The sequence below is a fragment of the Cavia porcellus genome, unplaced genomic scaffold, assembly GCF_034190915.1.
Source record: "Cavia porcellus strain 051 isolate PalLab524CR breed Dunkin Hartley unplaced genomic scaffold, mCavPor4.1 scaffold_7, whole genome shotgun sequence".
NCBI classification, from domain to species: Eukaryota; Metazoa; Chordata; class Mammalia; order Rodentia; family Caviidae; genus Cavia; species Cavia porcellus.
In genome coordinates this window covers 14,693,453-14,712,544 of record NW_026947490.1, presented here as the reverse complement: position 1 = coordinate 14,712,544, position 19,092 = coordinate 14,693,453, and the positions used below count along the sequence as shown (strand labels likewise).

Here is a 19,092-nt window from a genome sequence, read left to right as displayed (position 1 = left end):
GCATGGTAAGGGCTGTAGAAATGAATTTGCTAGTCTATATTTTGAGTCCAAAAAGCCAATTTGAGTTGTTTCAAGGAAAGAGCATTAAAAAAAAAAAAAAAAAAAAAAAAAAAGATGGCATTAAGATACTTCAGTGATCCTTCATGTCTTGGGATACAAATTTCTACTTGCTGCATTATGAAAATTGCATAGTATTTTCCATGGATAGTGTGTCCTCTTTCATTTTTATGAATTATTTGTAATTTGGGATCCAGTGACCTGTCTTGTCAGATTTTAGAGATTATTCCCCTGGAAGTGCCAGGCCTTTTTTTTTCAATCACTTTGAGGCCAACTTTTATATATCCATCTGAAGAATATGTAAGCAGCAAATATGGCATGTGTGCCTCAGTGGGTTTATTGAAAGCTCTTATGTTTCACCATCACGGCCTTAGATACCCTTTTCCTGTAGCGCAAACACCAGCCATTCCCTTTGAATCAATTGTTATGGCCTTTCCACATAACCCCCTTTCAGTTCTACCTCCTGATGGTCTGTGGAGCCTGTCTGCTTCCCTTACCCTAACCCCCTCTGCAGAACCATTCTCTTTGGACTTGGTGATGGGCTCCTCACCGGTTTTCCTGGACAGCTGTCGTCACGAGCTCCAGAACCATTCCACTGTATCTGTGGTGACCAAGAGGAGACACAATCTGGTGATACTGCTCCATTTCATTTTTCCGTTCTCTTACTGTTTGCAGTTCTTTAGGTTCACAATGCAGCATCTCCTTTTGCTTTTCATTTCAAACCATCTGCCCTGTGGCCTGTACAAGGTCCATCCTGTTACTTTTTTCATAGCACTTTTCATTGAGAGAACAGTGAAGCATGTTTATAGTGTCATATTGTACTGACACAATAGATTTTTCATTTATTGATTGGATGTGTAAGGCCCTTTCAAAATTTGGGGAGGCTTTATTTAACATTGTATGGCCTTCTAGAAGGGTCCCTAGTGGTTTTTTTTTTTTTTTTTTTTTTTTGTCTTTTTGAGACAGGGTCTCTCTATGCAGTTCAGGCTGGCCTTGAGCTCACTTTGTAGCCCAGGCTGGTCTTGAACTCATGATGATCCTCCTGCCTCAGCCTCCCGAGTGCTGGGATTACAGGTGTGAGCCACCACGCCCAGCTATCGTGTTTTTGAAGTAATTTGAAGCTTAAATTTTTACAGAGGCTGGAGACAGTTGGATACAGTTCGTGAACATGGAGTAGCATTGGTGGCTACTGCCATCAAAGAATGCCTAGTGAGCTGGACTATTCTGTGTTACCAATGTCCATCCTGGACAGGGCGTTTAGTCAGTGCTTTCTGCTTATTTTTCATCCACCTGCTTGATAAGCATAGAAAACATTTATGTGGAATAAGCAAATTTGGTATGGAAAGTATGGAGGGTTGGGAGGAGAAAAATGCCTGAGTTGTTTGTATATATTTCTTAACAAAACTATTTAGTTTCAGCTTGAGTTGGGCTAGTTTCACCTGAAGTGAGAGGAAACAAATCCTGTACACTCAAACATATCTGTCTGGGGCCACAGGTGAAGAAATGCCTGGCAAACTACAACTCATCTGATGCACAGAAGGACCCAATTATTTCTAAAATTGCTCAGTGTCACCAATTGGTACCAGGGAATGTGTCGGTGCAACAGCAGAAATCCTAAAGAACTGGTTGGTGTTGAAAACCTAAAAAGCAAGTGAGAAAAATCATGATTTGGAACTGAGACAAGCTGTTTCTTTCGGTGGTGCTGGGGGTCAAACCTAGAGCCTTGTGTGTGCTAAGCTTGTGCTCTACAATTGAAGCTATAACCCTAGCCCTGGCTTTTACCTCTTTGTCGCCACATCATCAACACTTTCGTGTTACTGTTATAGGAAGAAATTATTCTTAAACCCGCTGGTGACTTCTCAGTCCAGCTAGTGAGTCTAGCTAGTGCTTGGGCTAGTTTTCTGCTATGACATCCTTTTGTCTCACTTGCCCTTCACCTTGGTTCAGAAATACTTCATATTCAGAAAACGGTACGAAGAACTCTTGTGTGCAGAGTCCTAGAAGCCAGCTCTGGGGAGCGTCAGTCCTGTTGGGCTGTGGGACAAATGAACAAGCAGGGGGCCAGGAATTCCACCGCTGGCAGGGGCCAGCTGAGTCCTGGGTGGCTCACTACTCAAGGGTGAAGTTCTGTCATCATCCACTGAGGGACCTAACCCTGCCCCTCAGAAACCGTCTAGGGGTGCTTATTTACACAGTTTTCTGGGCATCATCCATGGAGACCCTAATTTGGAACATCTGAGCCTGAGTCTTTGGAACCATTGGAGCCCTTGCAGCAGACAAGGTGGCACTGAAGCCCAGCAGAGTCCTCAGGGCTCAACACAGTTCCTGGGGGAGCACCCTACCTTCATCCTGCCATATTAGAACTGGTGGCAGAGGGTGCAGGGCTTGTGCCACCATCACCTTTTTTCTGATGCCAACACTAGCTGGGCCATCTTTTCAGGGCTGGTGGGTCCCAAGCCCTTGCCTACAAAGGGATAAAGCAAGACTTGCAAATAAAAAGGACCATTTAGGGAAATTTTTTTATTGAAAATTCCATTTTGCATATTGATTTTTGGGCAAAAACATCAGAAATGCATCTTTCCTATGAATAGTAATTCAAGTGGCAGCAAGGTACATTTTAGTTGCTATTGAAAAACGGTTATTTTCAATCACTATTTTAAACATTAAAGTACAGTATAGAATTAATCAAGGGTGTGATCTTGCAGAAAGTTAACAGAAAAAGCATTTTTGCTTTCTAGGAAATGCTAGTGTTTGGTATGATCAAATATTGATGCAAAGCTCTTTCTGAGCACCATTTCTCACCACTGAAGGGGCCAATTAACCGTTTGATTGATGTGGAGAAGGTGAAAGGCCAGGCCCTGGCTCTACTTTGGGCCAGAGAAGGATGTAAAGGCCTTGTGACTGCCTGCCATGCATGCTTCGATTTCCTCCACGGTACGGGGCACACAGGTCAGCAACTCCACGCCACTGTCGGTCACCACAACATCTTCTTCAATGCGGACCTAGATCAGATGGACAGATGACTGAACTGCCTTTCTGTGTCCCATCAATGGATCCCACCTGCTCCAGCCAGATCCCTGGTGCTTGAGGAAAACTTCTGGAGGAAGTGACTGAATCCGCCAATGGCAGAAGCAATTGGTCTCAGCCTCTGTGGCTCACTGCCTAGAGCAGTGGAGACAAACCTACGCCCGTGTGCTGCAGCGGGCTGTCTGTGTCACTGAAAGCTCTAAAAAGTTTTCTATCACTGGCCTAGAGGACAGCTCCTTACGTGGCCATTTGGTTGTGTCACCTGCTCACCCTGTCCTTGTCAGGGCACATCTTGAGAAGGCAGGGGTGAGGAACCCGGCCAAAGACCAAACACATGAAGGGGCAGGCCATGTTCAAGTAAGCATGTCAAGATTGTGCCTCCTCCCCCAGGGCCTCTGTCCTGAGACAAAGGTGATGAACAGAAGCAGTGTGGGTGGTGGACATTCTGGGAGCAAGCATGTGGGGCCCATGAACACTCACCCCACCAAAGCCACGAAAGCGCTGCAGGACCTCACGGTTAAAGAAGCAGGCTTGGGCCTGGTCAGCCAGGGCCTCATCCAGGAGGTGGTCGATGAAGTAGATGCCTGGCTCCACAGTGAGCACCATGCCTGGCTCCAGCTGCCGTGCGGTGCGCAGGCTCCGCAGACCAGGCTCGTCAATGCGCTCCACGCCCTGTAGGGACGGGAAAGGTGGAGGACCCAAGTGCTGGCTGCAGGGCTGCTTGCGAAGAGCCTCCACTGCCTGAGTGGAGGACAGCCAGACAGGTTGGCTGCGGCCTCATGGGCTCTCCGACAATGACAATGGGGTCTCCAGTCCAGACTCATCCCTTCTGTGCCACGCCCCAGGCACTTCTGATAAGATCTCTGGATTTTGAGTGTCCTTGGCCTCTGGTTACCCTCATAATTGCCTTCAGGAGTACACTGATGTGTACACAGCCAAGGCAGGCAGTCCAGGTGGCCTCAAGGGGCTGGCTAGGTGTCTGGCTGCCCTTACCTAGGCCCAGGGAATGGCAGAAGCCAATACAATACAAAACAAAACCCGTAAGGAGGTTATGAGGCCTTCTGGGGCAGCAGTTTTCCTTCCAGGAAGCTCACGTGGAAACTGGCCCCAGCAGCGCTGGTTCTGTCTCCCCAGCCCAGCCCCAGCACTGGCCTGTAAGTACCTGCGTGTGCCTGACTTGGTGGTGTGGCTCTCGAGCAGCCCTCTGCACCTTGTAGCTGGGCCCTGGGAAATGGTCCTAGGCTCTTGAGGAATCAAGTAACAGCTGCTTTCCCTCCTCCTCGGTGCACACCCAGCCTGGGCCTGGCTGCTCACCCAGGCACGGCTTACAGAGCTTCAGCCTGGGCTGAGAGAAAGTGGTACCCAGGATACTTGAGGAGTGTCCTTGCCTTCATCAGATCCCATATGGTTCTTGGCCAGGGCCTCTGAGCAAGTGGGTAGCGAGCAAGCTTTCTGGTCAGGATCTGAGTTTGCCCTGCCCTGCTTGCAGCTCCCCTAGGAAGCCCAGCTGTTGGAGATCGAGCTGTCATTTCTGACTGTTTGGGGGCCAAGAACATCAGACTTTAATTAGTAGTTCACATAAGGTAACCAAAAACAGGCTGGCTCGGCCTCCAAGTTTGGGCACAGCAGGGCAGCCTATGCCTGTGATGCCGTAAGGCAGGGACAGCCAGCCTGATCTGGTGTAAGCAGGCTGGGATGGAGGCAGTGAGGGTACCCTGACCCCTGGTGGGTCCTGCTCTGGTGTAGTCCTAGCCCCACAACCTTTGCTCTGGGCTGCAGAGCAGGAGTTGGGCAGAAGGGCAGGGGATTCAGGAGGCTGGCTGCTCCTTAACTGAAGGTCCTGCCTGGAATGACAGTCTGGGTGCAGGTGAGCCTACTGTGGGGAGGAGCAGAGCCTGCCTCCCATCTAAACCCAGCTTGCTTGTGAGAACTGAGGGCCCTGGTCTTTGCTCTAGAAATTTCTTGCTCCTGTCACCGAAAGCTTGTGCCTAGCCCTTGGTACTCCCTCCCTGTCCTTCATGCTATACTCTGAGTGCCTGTCCCCTTCTCTCCATTCCATGGCTGTCAAAGCCAGGGGCTGGACAGGTCATGTCTCTTTCTTCCCAGTAGCCCTTTCTCACCTGGAGGCCCACACCATGCTGCTTCACAGGTGTGCAGTACAGGCAGGTTTGCTAAAGCAAGGAGAGTTGCTTCCTCCATCCAAAAACGTGTGGGACCACCATTCCAATTGGGGTTTGGAGAGGATGGAAAGAAAGGATCCCTGGGCTACAGAGGATATGCCTATTCTAGCCTGCAGAGCACAGTTACCCCTTCAGAGCCTTAACTGTCAGTGCTGCTGCTGGGGCATGGGGCAGGCGTGACTAGGAGGCCAGCCCAGCAGCCAGAGCAGGCTGAGGGTAAGGCTGGGCCAAGTGGGGCACTGGCCGTGAAGGGGAGATCATGGTCTCCTGCCCAGGTATGCCAGGCTGGCTGGGGATGTTCACACCATACCCATGTCCGCCTCAGCCTGGGCCGAAGGCTCTCTGAGGCCTCCACTTTTACTGGGCTCTGCCAGAGGAGACCCAGATACGTCTGTAGGCCTGAAGTAAAACAAATGACTTATAGGAAAAGCCGTATTTTTTCCACAGTGTTTATCTGTCAGAAGAATAAGCTCTGTGAGCACAAAGGGCTGCTTACTGGAAAAGATGAAAACAGTTTGCTGCCAATTTTCTTTAGTGGAAAAAAAGTGCTTTGGCGACTAATGAATAATGAACCTCAGCTAACAATGTCTGGAAGGCCCTGCTCTTGGCTCTATGCACACAATGGGATGGACAGAAATTAGGAAATTAAACCTGATTTTGTTTCTGCAAATTTAACTGTTTACACTTGAGGAAAAAAAATAATTGAATAATAATGCTTCTCTTGAGCAACTTTTTCCCCCCAAAATCACTTAGTGCTTTCAAAATACCCTGCAGCCAAGAGGCCAAGCCTAGTCTTGGCTTACTGGCTGGTGGGCCCCAGGGTGTGCACTGATTGCACAATCAGCCCCCTGCATGGTAGGCACCAGGCCAGGTGGCAGGGATGGCGCACCCCTGCCACAGGGGCCCAGAGGGCAGCAGCCACCTGCCTAGTAGGGGCCTCTTGTGAGCCTGCAAGCGCCCTCTGGGTGGTCCTAAAAGGGGAGGGGAAGGCTTGTCTGGAGATGCCCTTGTCTCCACCAGGGGTCCCAAGACTGGGATATAAGCAGGCTTCAGGGCCACAGGTGTGCTGGCCCAGGGGACTGGGAGGCAGTGGGCACACCAGAGAACAGTGGCAAGGAGTCTGTTACTGGGCTTTTGTTGGCCGAGGTGAATCTGAAAGAAGTCACATGCAGGACAGGGTGAAGGGTGCAGTGCAGTTTTGTCACTAAGACTCAGAGCCAGCTTCACTGCCCTGCAGAGACCACGTACACGGGAAGGATGCCACGGACACTTACAGCTTATCACCCTTCTGGGCAGGGGCTCCACCCAGCACTTGCTACAGGAAACTCAGGCATCCATCCTTACCCTGACCAGACCCTTTGCAGAGGGCAAGCAGGACCCTGATTCCTCCCCTCTCACCTGTGCATTCCAGGGAACTCCATCTCTCCTGTCTTGCTGTGTTCCCTGCTACCCCCAAGGACCCCAGTTTGCCCCAGAGATACCAGGCCCTGTGAGGGCCCACCTGCCAATGTCTCCACACTGACCTCAGGGTAGCCTCCCACGTCGTGCACATCAAGGCCCATCAAGTGGCCGAGCCCATGAGGCATGAACACGGCTCCCATGTGGGCCTGGACCATGGCATCCACGCTGCCACTCAGGATGCCAATGCGTGTCAGTTCCTCCAAGTGGATGCGGTTGGCCAGGCGGTGCATGTCAGGCCACCAGACACCTATGACTCAAAGGAAGACTTAAAAGGAAGGGCTTCTCCAGCAAGCAGTAGGGAGAGACAAAGCCCCAAGCAGACTGAAGTGGAAGGGCCTCAAGTCAGGGGTGAGGGTGACATACTCCTGGGGGCGAAGGGCAGGTTGGCCAGGTGCCCTACACTTTCCCAGTGAAAACTCTCTCAACCTCTCTCTGTCTCCCATTCTGCCTCAGGGGTTGGTTCCTGCCACCCATGGTCAGGGACCTGGGGCAGCTCTACTGTCCAGACTACGCTGTGCCCATCCTGACCAGCATGTGCTTCTGGAGCCAGGAGAGCCCAACAAGATCTCTGGCCATCAGCAGAAAAGGAGAAAAGCACACATCTCCCCAGTAGCAGATGTGGGGTGGCTTGGGCCAAAACACTGTCTTGGGGCTTGATCACTGCTGCAAGACTAGAGGGCCAGGGATCTGCATGGCGAGGCGCCCTGGTGAATCCTGAATGCTGAGGGCTGAGCCATGAGGCCAAGGCCTCTGAGTCTCCATGGCTGGCAGGGAGCATGTAAGGGGTTGGTGGGCTGAACCCATCAGACACTCTTGTGGGGCACCTGCTGTCTCCCCCCCCCCCACCAAATTGGGGCTCCTTTTCTGCTAGAGATGGACAGCTGGGGGGCTGGAAGGTGATGACAGGTACAGGGGCTTCATCAGGTGGTGAGGCCTAACCCATAATCCAAGGGAGCAGGGGGAAGGTAAGAGAAAGGAAAGGGAAGACACAGCTCTTGCCCTGATTACCCACCCCAGCCCACTAGGCTGTGTTCTAGCTGGTATCTAGCTGGGGCTGGCATCTAGCTACCAGGTGTCTCCAGCTACCAGCTTGGGCCTGGGCGCAGATCTGGGTGGGAACACATTGTAGTTGGCTCAGTTTGCACTCCTGATGGTGGAGCCAGGGCAGGGGCTTTCTCTGATGGCTAGAGTTCCTCAAATGGAGATTTGGTAACTATAGGCCCAACTCAGCTGCCTGCTGTATGGCTTGGGCAAGCTCCTTCACACCTCTTAAGCCTCAGATGTTGCACCCTTCAGAGTTGCAATACAACCCCAACACTGGCTACAGGGTTTCTGGTAACTCTAAGGAGCTGATCTATCACTTACGATCAAACAGAGCCTAGTTTCAATTATGGTCAGTGTGTTTGGGGATGGTGGTGTTGGTGGTTACAGAGCAAGCCAAGTCTTCCCCAAGACCCTAGTGACCAAGTATGACTTATCCCACCCCACCTCACCTAACCCCCTCGCACGGGATCCTTTGGAGGCCAGGTCACCTTTCTGCTCCACAAGCACATTGAAAGCTTCCATGTGAGACTCTGTGCTGCCTTGTACTTGGGGGTCTCAGCATCAAAGGTCTCCCTGGAGACCTTTGGCAGCTTCTCCTCGAAGTGTCAATGCTAACGCTCCTGGTGCCTCCCAGTCTGAAGTGATCTCCTATACAGATCTGTAGACTTTCTTCTCTTGTCTCCCTGCCTGGTGGAGTGAGCTCCCTCAGCTCTGCTCTTGCTAAGAGGCTCAGGTCTTACAAGTCCCCAAACAGCTCTGCAAAGCTGGCTCCCACCAGTCTGGTGTGTGGGTTGAGGGGCCTCCTGGGTGCTGGCCAACAGCTAGCCCAGGTTTAGTTCATCTCTCTCAAATGGGGACCTTCTCCAGTCAGCAACAGGGAGCCCCAGAATATGTAGCCTGCTTTCCAGCCAGCTAATTTCAAAAGTCATGCAGCAGCCAGGTGTGGTGGCACATGCCTATAATCCCAGCATTTGGGAAGCTGCGGCAGGAGGATCACCTGGAGTTTGAGGCCAGCCTTGGTTACTCAGTGAACTCAAGGCCAGCCTGAATTACTGTACACAGTGAGACCCTGTCTCAAAAACAAAAACAAAACAAAAAACCAAACAAACAAGAAAAAAATGTCACTGCAGGCTTGGTTGGACTTCAGTGGAGGGTGGGAATCAGGTATAAATCATGCTCTGAGGGGCAGCCCAGGTCCCGCCCGGATGTGTGGCGCAGCACGGCGCCTCCAGTCTTCCTCGCCTGAGCACCCTCGGGATAGGCCTTGCACACAGCTCTCTTGGCCGTGAGTGGAGAGTTTCTGCCTGTGTGTGGTTAGGGTTATGACAGTGATTAAACCTCCAGCAACTTGGCCTCCGTGTCTGGCGTGCATGGTGGTTGTGACACCCACAGCTAGGGCTGGGCCCCTGAAGTGTGCGAAGGTCACTGTCCTTGGGCTAGGCTGGGAGGTGGGCTCAGTCTGGAGTGCCTCTCTATGCCTGGCCTGTGGTGGGCAAGGCTGACCCTGACTCCTGGGCGCCTGCCACTTTGGTAGCCCATCTGCAGCTCGGAGCCCACAAGTGTGAGCGAGGAGGCATCTCTGACCTGAGCCTGCCCATATCAAGGGCACTGCCTCACGGGGCACACCAGAGCCCGGGCACAGGTCGTCACCTCCTGCCAGCATGAAGTCTTGCCCTCACCTCTCTCAAACCTGCTCTCTTCTCTATCTCCTCCCTCTTGCTTGTCAGACTGGCCAATGACAGATTCCTGGGCCGGCCTCCATCTCTAGCCTCATCCACTCCTTGGCCATGGTCCTGATGCTCTCTGTGCTTTCTACCTGCTGTTCCCTTTGTTGGGACCACCCCTCTAAGCCCTTACTCCTCCTCTGCTGGGCCTCTTGTTGAGGCACCTTATCCAGGAAGCCCTCTCTGACTGCCTCTTTCTATGCTGCCAGAACCTCTCCACTAGGGCTCAGCACTCTGGTTCTAGCCACGTGCTCTGAGAGGTGAGACTTGTGCTCTGCTCCCTGCCCGATGCTCAGCACATGCCTGGTAAATCTGAGGAGTGAGCAGGAGCCTTCGCTTCCCTTCTGGCTTCTTTATAGCCAGTGCTATAGCCTGTGGCCCAGGATTCTGATGTAACTGTCAGCCCACTCTTCTATGATCTTAGATTCCAGAGTGGGCAGGGTAATCTAGGAGTTGGTGCCATACTGTCTGTCTTAGGGAACTGCTCAATTTAGAAAAACAAGAGTCCTGGGTGCCCAGGCCCCTTGATGTGTCAGGAGCAGCCCCCCTACTGGCTGGCTTTCTGTGTCTACCTGGTCCCCCTCAGGCAGCACTCTCTCTCACGCCTGACCCCTCTGTGGGGCGGGGCCTGGCTTCTCAGAGCCTCAGCAGCAGCATCCATCATGGCCTCAAGGCTTTGAGCCCAGAGTGTGACAGCCCCATGGGCTCCCAGGCCTAAGCCAAGCCAGGAAGGCCCCAAATGCTGCATCCTCAGAGCCACTTCCAGACAAAGAGCTCACTTCATCCACGGACAATAGCCCTCGGGGGACAGATGCTGTCTGAGCCAGGCCTTGGGGGTGCAGGAGGAAAGGCTCAGGGTGTGGGTCTCAGGGAAGGCTCTGAGGGCAGCAGGGAGGTGCCTGCCAGGCCAAGCTGGTATGGGGGATGACAGCCTCCAGCCCAGCCCATGTTGTATTCTGTGTCACCAGGACCTTTGGGACCTGCTCACCCTGCATAAGGGTAGAGAGCAGCATCTGTTCAAGCTGCAGGCGCCTCAGTGCTGTGGAAGCCTAGCTGTGAGGTTTTTTCCCCATATCCCAGCAGGAAATTTGCCCACTACCCTGCTGCCAGCAGGAGGTACATATGTAGGGCCCAAACAGCTACCCGTAGAGGGCACTGTGGCTGGGTGACTTGTACCAGTCTGCCATGTATTCCCTGCCATGCCTAAGGATGAGGCCCAAAAGAAAGTACAGTCAATTGGACTCATTCCTGCCTATCTAGAAGTGAGGTACAGCCAGGAAACACAAACCCACCACTCCAGGTCCAGAGAAGTCATATGTTAAGTCCTTTGGCGACAGCATCATCCTGAGCGTCCTGCCCCTACCTGGTCATCCCTGGCTTTCTTATCCTCTGGCCCATTTTGGGGCAAGGACACTCACTGGCTTCTAGCCACTCACTGACTCTCCTCTGACCTCCCACTGGTGGCACTGCCCCTATACGTAGCCAGGACTCAGTGCAGGTACACAGCCTGGGTGCTGGCATTGCACAAAAGTACACAGATCTATGCAGAGCAATAGGTATCATTCACGCAGCTTGGGTCACAGCTATTTTTACACACTGTAATACAAGTAGGGGTTCTGGGAGCAGGGCTCATGGGAGAGCACAGGAGTGAGGACAGGGGGTGAAGGGTCGTACAGAAGGCAGGATGGAGGGTGAGCTGGGAGGGCCAGGGAGACTGGCTACTGGCAAGTAGGTGAGGTGAGATGGCACAGGTGACGAACATGGGAACCTCCCTGCTGGCTATACAGTGGCTGAGTCTCCATGACTAGGCAGGGACAGCCTTGCAGCTGTGGCTTGCTCAGACATCTGGCTCAGGGACCCCTGCTGAGCTCGGCACATCTCTCTGCAGCAGCACCTTCCCACCTCCCTTCGCCAAGGCTGTGGGCCCATCAGCACTTCCTGGTACCTTGGAGATGGGGAGGCAGGGTGCACTGATGCCAAAACCATGTAAACCTGGATCCATTCAGCCAGAAGCCAATGCTTGGCCATGGCCTCCCATGGATGGGACTTTCCCAAGTGCCCATCTTCCTGTGGACTGCTGCCCACCACTGTCTCCTGTCTGGGTGAGCTTAGCCCTCTTTCCTTCCCTGAGTCTGAGTGACAATGAGAAACACTTCCCCTCTGGTCCCAGAATGTTTCTGGGGAGCCAGCGCCTGCATTCCTCAAATCCCGGAGGGCTGTATCCACAAGGGTCCATGTGTATTCTGATAGCTAATTTCTGCTTCTCCTGTGGGCATCACTGTGTGACTTCCTGCATGTTTTTATTTATTCTTCCCTGGAAGGTCACAGGAAGCAGTCAGGCAGTCTCAGCAGGGTGTTTGTTTTGGCCCAGGAGTTGAACCCACAAACTGGGGGCACTTCTACTGGGACAGGCAGAGGGCTGACCCGGTCACAGCTGCCTCAATGCTAAAGGGGAAGCGACAATCTGCCTCCATTTGCGAAGCAGTTCTGTGGACACAGGCCTTCAACCCCCCAGACTGGGGCTACACTGTGTAACCCAGATGGAGTTGCATTGTGCTCATAGGGATCTTCAGAGTGTCACAATCGGGCAGTAGGGGTAGCAGAATGTGTATGTGGGCTATTGTGGGGGTTCTGTTCCATCCCTCATACAAGGCCCACCATGTCTGTGCTGGGTAGAAAAACAAAGATGTAGGCAAGAAAGAGACTTGGGAGAGGCCTGGTCTGGAAGCCAGCTCAGTTGAGCTTAGCCTGGGGTCTGCAGGGCCCCTTAGCTGGATCTGAGGTCTGTAGCTGTCCTGAGTTGGCACAGCCAGATAGGCCTCAGGATTGGTGATCGGGCGGGTCCGGGCACTCAGCCCTCGGCCTTTACTTTTTTCTAGTATGAAGTAGGTGGGACCTTAAGGACTGGCCTGTGGCCCTAGCTACTTTCTGGACAGAACTCAGGTTGCTGAGTGGGGCCACTGTGCTGGACAAGACACCAAGGGTACAGGTGCCATCCAGATCCTGCTCAAATCCCACCAGGATTTCCATAGCCAGCAACTAGCCATCACCAGTTAGCCTACGGTGAAAGGTAAGCAGCTCTAAGGACTGGAAGCCTGGAACTCTGCAGGGACCCAGGACAGAACACCTTTCCAAATGTCCTTGGCTGCAGAATATCTGCCAAATGGAAGCTCCATCCTATCCTGCATCCCCGCAGACCTCACTACGAGGCTTGATTCCTCCTGCCTGGTTTCCAATGTGGAGTGAGGCTGTCAGTCCTGTGTCCTGATGGAAGGCATGGGTCCACTCTCACACTGACTACTACTGTGCTCCTCAGCAAGAAGAGGTGCCCTGGTTTCTCTGTGGAAGATCTGTGCTTACAGATAGTGGGAAAAGACACCAGCCAGACCCTCTTCCATTGGATACACTGACGATCACTTAACTGATGGGTGGTGCTCAAACTGAATTTAAAAAAAAAACAACCTGCTCTGTGTCATAAAGACAGGAAGAGATGCATTCCTTGTGTTAGTACTACTTGAATTTCATAAAGATTAAAAAGAAGGGGGCATGGTGAGCCTGCGCCCTAACGCTCCATCCCATTCTGGCACCTTGCCTGCAGATTTCACCAGCACATGCAAATCCAGGTTCTTACTCCCCCATTTTCTAATGCAAAGCCACCTTCCTGCAACACCATGTCCTGGAGATGGCTGTTAGCACCTGGAGGTGCTGCTGCTTTCTAAATAGGCACCTTTGGCCCAGATGCAGACCCCTTCTGCAGCCACTGCCCCAGGCAGGGCTGCTATGTTGTCACACACACCACACTCCCCTGTCATTTTCTTTCAGGCTTTCCTTCCTTATTCTCCTTTCAAGGAACACCTGGGTTCCCATCCCTGGACTCATTTCTCTAGCTCTTGTCCTGCTGGCTAAGTGGGGATGTAGGCTGTGGGCTTGGACCTGGTGGTGCCCCAACATACCCCCCAAAGCTCCTCTGCTGGGGCTCTTGGGCTAGACTGGAGGCCAATCCAGAAAAGATTGCTCACAAACTGTCTCCTCTGAAAACGACCGATGCTGAGTCCCCTCCAGTACAACAGTTGGCCCTGCAACCATGGCTGTAAGTCATCCCAAAACCCAGCGTTAGGGCCACAGGAGACTGTTCATCCAAATGCTGAGCCAGCAAGTTCTAGGTCTGCAGGAGGCCACTTCCGAGAGAGATAATCATGCTGGGGCTCAGGATCTTGTTCCTTTTTTTTTTTTTAAATCAAGGCTTCATAGAGACATATAAATCTGACTACTTCAGTCTCTCATTTAGTAATCCTAAGTCCAGACTTCAGATCTGTCACAGGCAGGGCCCAGACAGCTTCAAAGCCTCCCCTCATCATCCCTGGGACCAGGAGAGTTGGGTGCAGCCAGCTCTTTGCCAGCACTTAACAAGGGCTGTCCAGAGCCAGCTGACCCCAAGCTGGAGTAGGGCACGGGGCCTGAGGGCTGGTCAGTTGCATGTGGTGGGTACTCTCTGGGTCTGAGCTGCATTGTGTTTTACCATGCTGTTTTTTTGACTGCAGTGACTCCATGCATAACCCACTCCTCCATGGCCGGAGCTCCCCCTACCTAGAGAAGCCTGCAGGCTGCTTTAGTAGCTGTCCTACTTTTCTGGGAACCTGCATAGCAGGGGAGGGAGGTTGGGAGCCATGGCTTCAGGGAGCAGGACCTGTGTCTATGACCTGTGCCATCAGGTGCTCTCTGCCTCGAGGTAGGGGCCCCAGGTAAAAGCCAGCCAGGAGCTTATCACCACTGCTGCTGCAGATCCTAAATGTCCATGCCGCTTCATTTGGCTCTAGCCTCACCCAGACCTCCTTGTCCCACCTCTGTGGATTTGTGACAGTACCAATGGCCTAACCCAGCCAGTGACTGTCAGTCACTTACAACCAAAGCTGCAGCAGCTGATGTCTCAGTGGATGGCTGTGTCCAAAGAGGTGCAGGCCAATCACCAAGTCAGGATGGAAGAGGGGCTGGGAAAGCCCATCCTCACTACAGGATGGAGTCTGACTGTAGTTATCTGTCCCCAGAAGGCCTGGCTTAGTAGGTAACTGGCACTTGGCTAGGAATCCAAGGCCTGCAGAGTGGGCTGTTCTGAAGCCCTAGAAGGCTTGAAGCAAGATCATGACAAGGCCATGTTCCTAAATTTTTTCCTCTAGGCAAAGGGGACAAGTCAGGGCTCCTCTGTCACTGCTGGTAAAGCATCTTTTCTTTTTTTTAGTACTGGGGATTGAACTCATGACCTTGTGCTTGCCAGGCAGGCGCTTTACTCCACTGAGCTAAACCCCTGGCCAGTGGAAGCATTTTCTAACAGTTCTGGTTAGAAAAGCTACACAGCAGTGCTGAGGGTTGACCCAGCAAGTGCTGGATGTCACCCTGTGAAGGATACAGCAAGCTAGGGCTCATGAGAAAGGAGCACGAGCACGGCCAGTGACAATTGAAACAGGGACAGCTTTAGGACTGAGAGTCACGGAAAGAATACCCAAAAGTCAGCCTTGCTAGGGGGATGCTGTTTTCCCTGAAGAGGCCTATGGGTCCTGACTGCCATGCAGAGGGATGCCAAGGGTAGACCAGGGACTCTGTATAGTGGGGGGGAGACTGTACTGAGGCCGGGGGTACAGGCAGGGGCAGGACATGTCAGCCAAGACTAGCTGTTATGAGAAAGAATGCGAAGCCCTGGTCTAAACTCAACACCACTGCAACAGCAACAATGACCCCTATAGAGTGCAAACACATGCCAGCAGCATTTAGGTGCTTTACGTGGCTCAGCTTGATCTACGGACAGACGAGGAAACAGCCAATCAGGGAAGAGCTTGTCCAAGGCCATAGAGCTGCTGAGTGGGGTTGGAACCCGCTCCAGTGCTTAGTAAGCTGGTAGTGGTGAAAAGCTAGCCAGACCCTCCCAGAGGTGGACTCTGCTTTGGGACAAGACAGGGAACATGTTGATGTCCTTGTAACCAATATGGGTGGAGAGACGTACAGAAAGAGGTGGCCAAATGGGACATGAGGTGATTTTGGTTGAGCTCCCAGATTCCAGGCTCTCATTCCTGGCTAGAGGTCAGCTTGATTCCTAAGAGTGACCCTGGGGATCGGCCACCACTGAAGTCTTCCTGGCCACAAATGAGGGTAGATACAAATCACAGAATCTGGGACCCGCTTCCTACAGGTCCCTGGCACACAGCTGTCCCTCCTTCCCCACGCCAGGCAGGACCTCCTCAGCAGCACTCCCTGCCCTCTCCCTCACCTGGCTTCATAGCGTTCATGACAGCACGGCAGCTCCGCAGCACTGCCTCGTAGATGGCTTTTTGGTCCTCAGTGAACTTGCCGTTCGCAGGGAAGGAGCAGGTGATGTCTGAGGCGAAGCAGTAATACTCACCACCCATGTCAAACAGGCTGTAGGAAGATGGGCATGAGGTGGGTGAAGTGCTCATGAGTACCACTGCAAGTGCAGCTTGCCCTGGTCTGGATGCAACAGGGTGCTTGAGGCCGCCTCATCTTAAGATGCTAAGAACGTGGCACTCTAACTTAGTGTTCCAGAGATACCCAGGGCCATCCAGAGAGAGCTCTGTCCCCCGGAGAAAGGTAGTCCAGGACTCGGCCTGAGAGAGAGAGCTGCCTCAATGGGCTGGCCTCAGCAGGTTCACTTGTGGGGACTCACTTGGTAAAGCAGGAGCCACAGATATATCCCTTGGTTCCCATGTGCCACCTTGCCCCCAGGTGAGCAAGCCAACAGCTCCCCAGGTCTGGCAGGCTTTCAGTGCAGTTGAAGCAATGCTCACAGGCAGGAGGAAAGGGGGAAGGAGTGGCAGGGGCCTGGGATGGACACAAGACACCTATGTAGAGAGAGCAGTGGCTAAGCAGCACCACCACGTTCCCATAGGCTTGGTCCGGAGTGGGGGTGAGGTTCTGAATGGAAACTTGGCAGGTGGTAGGTACCTGTGACCCTGCTCCAGCTCAGGTGTCCTCCCACCTGACACTCTCCCTCTCCCATACTGGGGAGGGCTGGATCTGTCCTGCTAGGTCCTGAGGGAAAGGCAGGAAGGAATGTCAGAGGATAGTGTCTTATTTAGCAGGGCTTTCATGGGGCCTCAGCCAGATAGGAGTGTTGCCTGACAGCTCCTCACCTTGTCTGCCTGGCACCCTGATCTCCAGGTGGCCGAGCAGGGTATAGAGAATGCAGAACATAAAGGGACAATATGATAGGCCTAGGAGTTGGAAGCCATGTGCCAGAGACAGGACAGTGGTGGGACCAATGTCAGGTCTACGGAGTCAGGAGGATGACAGTGGAGCCATCCCTCTCGACATCCCGTGACCTGGGCCCTGGTACAACAGGGTCTGGAAGGAGCAGGGTCAGCCCTTCCACACAAAGGGTCCTGGAGGTCTCTGTGGTCAAGGGCAGATAAGGATCCTGCCCTGCTCCCTCTCTGATGTAGAAGGAGGCAGGACAGGTGAAGGGCTTCTGGGTTCAGGCCTGGCTCCCTGGAGCATACAGAAGCCTGCTATGGTGTGAGGTCATCCAAGTGGGTGAGAGCAGGCCTGAAGAAAGGGACCAGAGTCACAGCTACCCTACCTCAGCACCTCTGGATTAGCTGACAAAGGCACAGCTGGAGCCACCAGCCTACCCTGCCCCTTCATGGAGTCATGGCCAAGTCACTGCTGCTGAGAAGACTGGCTAAGGGACATTAGTCTAGCGCCTGGTGCATGTCTTCAGGGCCAGATAACCACAGCAGCAGGCGTAGCCAAAGAGGTGGAAACATTTCCTTTGTGCCGGCTGAGCCCAGCTTCTGTTTGGTTTCTGGCTCCATCCTGGGTTTCCCGGTGGGGGGGGGGGGGACTATCTGCAGTCACACAAATCCTGGCAAACTGGAGCCCAGGTCCCTGCCACCGCTTCCTTTACATGGGCTTCTCACCCAAATCCAGCTCTAATGGTAACCACAAATATTCCAGAAGCACCCTGTGTGTGTGTGGGGCACGTTGTGTGGGACAGAGCAGGGGGTGGGGTCCCTGGCCCTGCACAAGGGGCAAAGATGTCAGGCCACATGGCCTGTCAGACAGGATCAACAACCACACAGAAGCAGATTTTTACAGGAAAAGCTTGAATGTTCATGATCCCTGGGCACTTTGCTGGAATCCAAAGTCCTCAGCCGAACACTATTTAATCTCCTGTCTTTTCTGATTGCAAAACACCATAAACAGTATCAACAGTGCAAAACACACAGGTAACCCTCAGGTGATTCTCAGGGGGTAGAGCAGAGCCCCTGCTAGCATGACAGTGAACTTGGGTTGGGTCAAAGTCTCTCGGGGGACCCTACCTGGAGCTTAGCCAGGGGCACCTGGGCCTCACTTGAGGGTGACCCACCCTGGATCAGTCATACAAGGAAATTAAACAGACACCCTGACAGAGGCTTCAGATGCAATGGCTGCTGGGACCAACAGCTGCCTGTAGGTGTACATTCAGCCCTCAGCTGAAGAGAAAGCAAGCCTGGGAACCCTGGTCCAGCACAGCCTGGAGTTGGGAAGTGGAGTAAGCATCTCAGAACCCACAAATAAGCTCTCTTGTCCTGGTTGTGGCATGCACTGGTCAGGACCTCAGTTTCCCTGCTTGTAAAGTGGAATTGCTGCCACTGCAAGTAGGTTTGTGCCCTCTGGGGACCAGCCTGCAGGCGGCAGCAGGGATGGAGCCGCATGGGGCTCTGGCCTACTTTGCCCAGGAACACAGAACATTTTCATTTGGGCTCCCTGGAGTCAACAAAGAAAAATGGTTTGTGGTTTGTTGGTTTAGAGCATCCAAGAATGGCCTGGGCAGACAGGACAGAGCCAGGGGTGTGGGGGACACAGATTCCTGGGAGGTGCCACATCAGAGGACGACCCGCATGCAGTCCTCCGGGGCACAGAGTTCTATTGAACTGTGCTGATCTAAGAGAAAAACAGAAATTAAACTACTTAAAAAAACCAGGAAGCCCACAAGAGCACACCAAATGCCGGAATCATCAAGAACAGTCAAAAACAAACTTCAGCAAAGACCAGACTCTGAACCAAGTGCTTCAAATCCTCCTCCATAAAAGAGAGCGCGTGGGATGCTGGGTACTTGGATTTCCTCAGCCAGCCTGGCTTTATCTTCTAGCTTTTAGAAGATTCAACTGTAATTTTTGTTTAAAACCATCCCCTTTCCGGAGAGGGAAGTACACAGCTCCATCCTGCCCAGTGATGCTCTGGCATGGGGTTGGAGTCTATTTTTGTGCTCTCAGTTCCCTATCTTTTTCTTTTTCTGCCTTTTTTTTTTTAAATCCCCCAGAGTTTCTACACATATAAGTGACTCAGATTCAAGCCGTTCTGGAATCCAGGGAAGAAAGCCATATCTTTTATAAATCATCTCCTTCCTCCTCCTCCTCCTCTGACTACTTTATCCTCCAAATGTAAAACGACAATGGAGAATTCGGTCATACTTGGCTCAACTGAGAACGAAGGATCCCTCCTTCCTGGCTGCCTGGGGACACCCACGAGAGACACTACCACTGTTGGCTGAGTGAATCTGTGTGATAATCTGAGACATCTGGGGAGAGATTACACATTTCCAAGCAATA

At 52.7% G+C, this 19,092-nt stretch overlaps 1 protein-coding gene across 2 annotated transcripts in view; it reads right to left on the bottom strand.

Moving 5' to 3' along the window:
* Positions 1 to 2,562: 2,562 nt before the first annotated feature.
* Positions 2,563 to 19,092, bottom strand: part of Pepd (peptidase D) — a 119,109-nt gene continuing 102,579 nt past the window's right edge. For both annotated transcript variants that reach the window (XM_063252573.1, XM_003467207.5), the window contains 4 exons: positions 15,753 to 15,901; positions 6,788 to 6,972; positions 3,565 to 3,756; positions 2,563 to 3,059 (listed from right to left, as the gene is read on the bottom strand). In XM_063252573.1, coding sequence (XP_063108643.1) covers positions 2,922 to 3,059; positions 3,565 to 3,756; positions 6,788 to 6,972; positions 15,753 to 15,901 — 664 coding nt within the window. In that variant the 3' untranslated portion in view covers positions 2,563 to 2,921. The remainder of the gene's footprint in view (positions 3,060 to 3,564; positions 3,757 to 6,787; positions 6,973 to 15,752; positions 15,902 to 19,092) is intronic.